General features: G+C 59.5%; 1 protein-coding gene across 1 annotated transcript in view; it reads left to right on the top strand.

Moving 5' to 3' along the window:
* Positions 1–404: 404 nt before the first annotated feature.
* Positions 405–1,551, top strand: part of LRP2 (LDL receptor related protein 2) — a 180,840-nt gene continuing 179,693 nt past the window's right edge. Inside the window, exon 1 of the mRNA XM_039855815.1 lies at positions 405–651. Within this exon, the coding sequence (XP_039711749.1) occupies positions 573–651 (79 nt within the window). The 5' untranslated portion in view covers positions 405–572. The remainder of the gene's footprint in view (positions 652–1,551) is intronic.

The raw sequence follows: 1,551 nt of genomic DNA, 5'->3' as shown, positions 1-1,551 counted from the left end.
CGTGTGTCTGTGAGGAATATGAGCACATATGAATGAGAGTATGTAGCTGTGAAGTATGCATTCATGTGTGTGTGAGTGTGGAGTGCACAAACGTGTATGCGACTGAAGAGTGTGTGTACACGCGCGTGATGGACCGCGTGAGACTGTCAGTTTGTGTGACAGTGAGTAGCGTGTGCGACTGTGTGTGTGTGTGTGTGGCTGTACGAGTACGTATAGAGTGTGCACGTGTGAGCGCGCGTGTGTTCCCAGTCCCACGCCTAGCACTGCAAAGTGCAGGGGGCGGGCCTGGCGGCAGGGGGCCTTCCCCGCTGGATTCCCGCATGCTAGTTCCGGGGCGTTCAGGTCTAAAGGGCTTTATGCACTGTCTGGAGGGTGGGGACTGGCGCGGGTAGAAAAACGGGATGCCGCGGGCGGGCCAGCTTTCTGCCAATAGGAGCCTGCCGAGGTGCGGGTCTAACTGAGTGCTCCAGAGCGGAGGCGCTGCTGCTGCTGCTGCTGCTACTGCTGCGCGCGACGCGCGCCCACCTCCTGGGGAAGGAACGGCGAGGCCGGTGCCGGGGGTCGTCGGCGGGATGGAGCGAAGGGAGGCGGCAGTGGCGTGCACGTTGCTGCTGGCTTTCGCCTCCTGCCTGGCGCCGGCCAGTGGCCAAGGTAAGAGACCCCCGGGCGGAGCTCGGAGCGGAACGCTGGACTTCCCCAGCGGTGGCAGGGTCGAGTCTGCAGGCGGGTAGAAAGGAGGCCCGGCAGGGGCCAGGGCAGGGCGGTGGCGGCCGGAGCAGCTCCCTATGGGGCGCTCAGGTTGCCCAATGAGGGGCAAGCAGGAGCGCCCCTCCTTTGCCCGCCCGGGAACTGAGAAGCAGCAAACTTGAGAAAGCAGCCCGGCCGGTTTTGGTGACAGCGCACCCCAAGGGGACCCTGTCTTTGTTCCCACGGGAGTTTGTCTCGACCCTTCTGCAAAGCACTTTGCGGTTGGACCCCAGATAATGAAGGTCTTTCCTACAAGTGCGCAGCTTGCTCCTCCTCCTCCCCACTTCCCTCTGGATTTATTCTCTCCGGCGCAGAGCGGTCCTCGGTGCGCAGTTTTCCACCTGCAGTACCCCGCCGGGGAGATCCTTTCGCGCGCCCAGGCAGCGGGCTAGGCCACCCCCACCTCTTTTCACCAGCGAAACTTGGTCCCGCGGTGACCCCCAAGAGACCGCATCTTGATACAGATCATTTACGAGCCAAGATAAGGCGGGGAAGTGGGATTGGCTGAGAGAGCGGCTGATATACTGGAGCATTTTCTTGAAGGGTTTTCCTTTCCAACCGGGTGGTGGGGGCTTTTGTGTTGATGAATGGGGCGCGTCCGCGCGTCCAGAGTTTTGATGGCTCGAATGGAGAAAGTTTCTGATGAAGGGCTTCAAACTTCTCAAGTTGTCGGAGAGTTTACGTTTTTACAGAAACAAAAAGAGGGAGGAAGAAGTGGAGAGAATAAAACAGTAAGGGAGAAGAGGAGGGAGAAGACGACAAGCAAGTAGAGAGGATAAGGGAAAAAGGGAGAGAGAGCTTGTA

This window comes from Pteropus medius, unplaced genomic scaffold (genome assembly GCF_902729225.1).
Source record: "Pteropus medius unplaced genomic scaffold, Ma_sr-lr_union100, whole genome shotgun sequence".
Classification (NCBI taxonomy): Eukaryota; Metazoa; Chordata; class Mammalia; order Chiroptera; family Pteropodidae; genus Pteropus; species Pteropus medius.
Note: the sequence above shows the minus strand (reverse complement) of the source record. Positions and strands in the feature narration are given on the sequence as shown.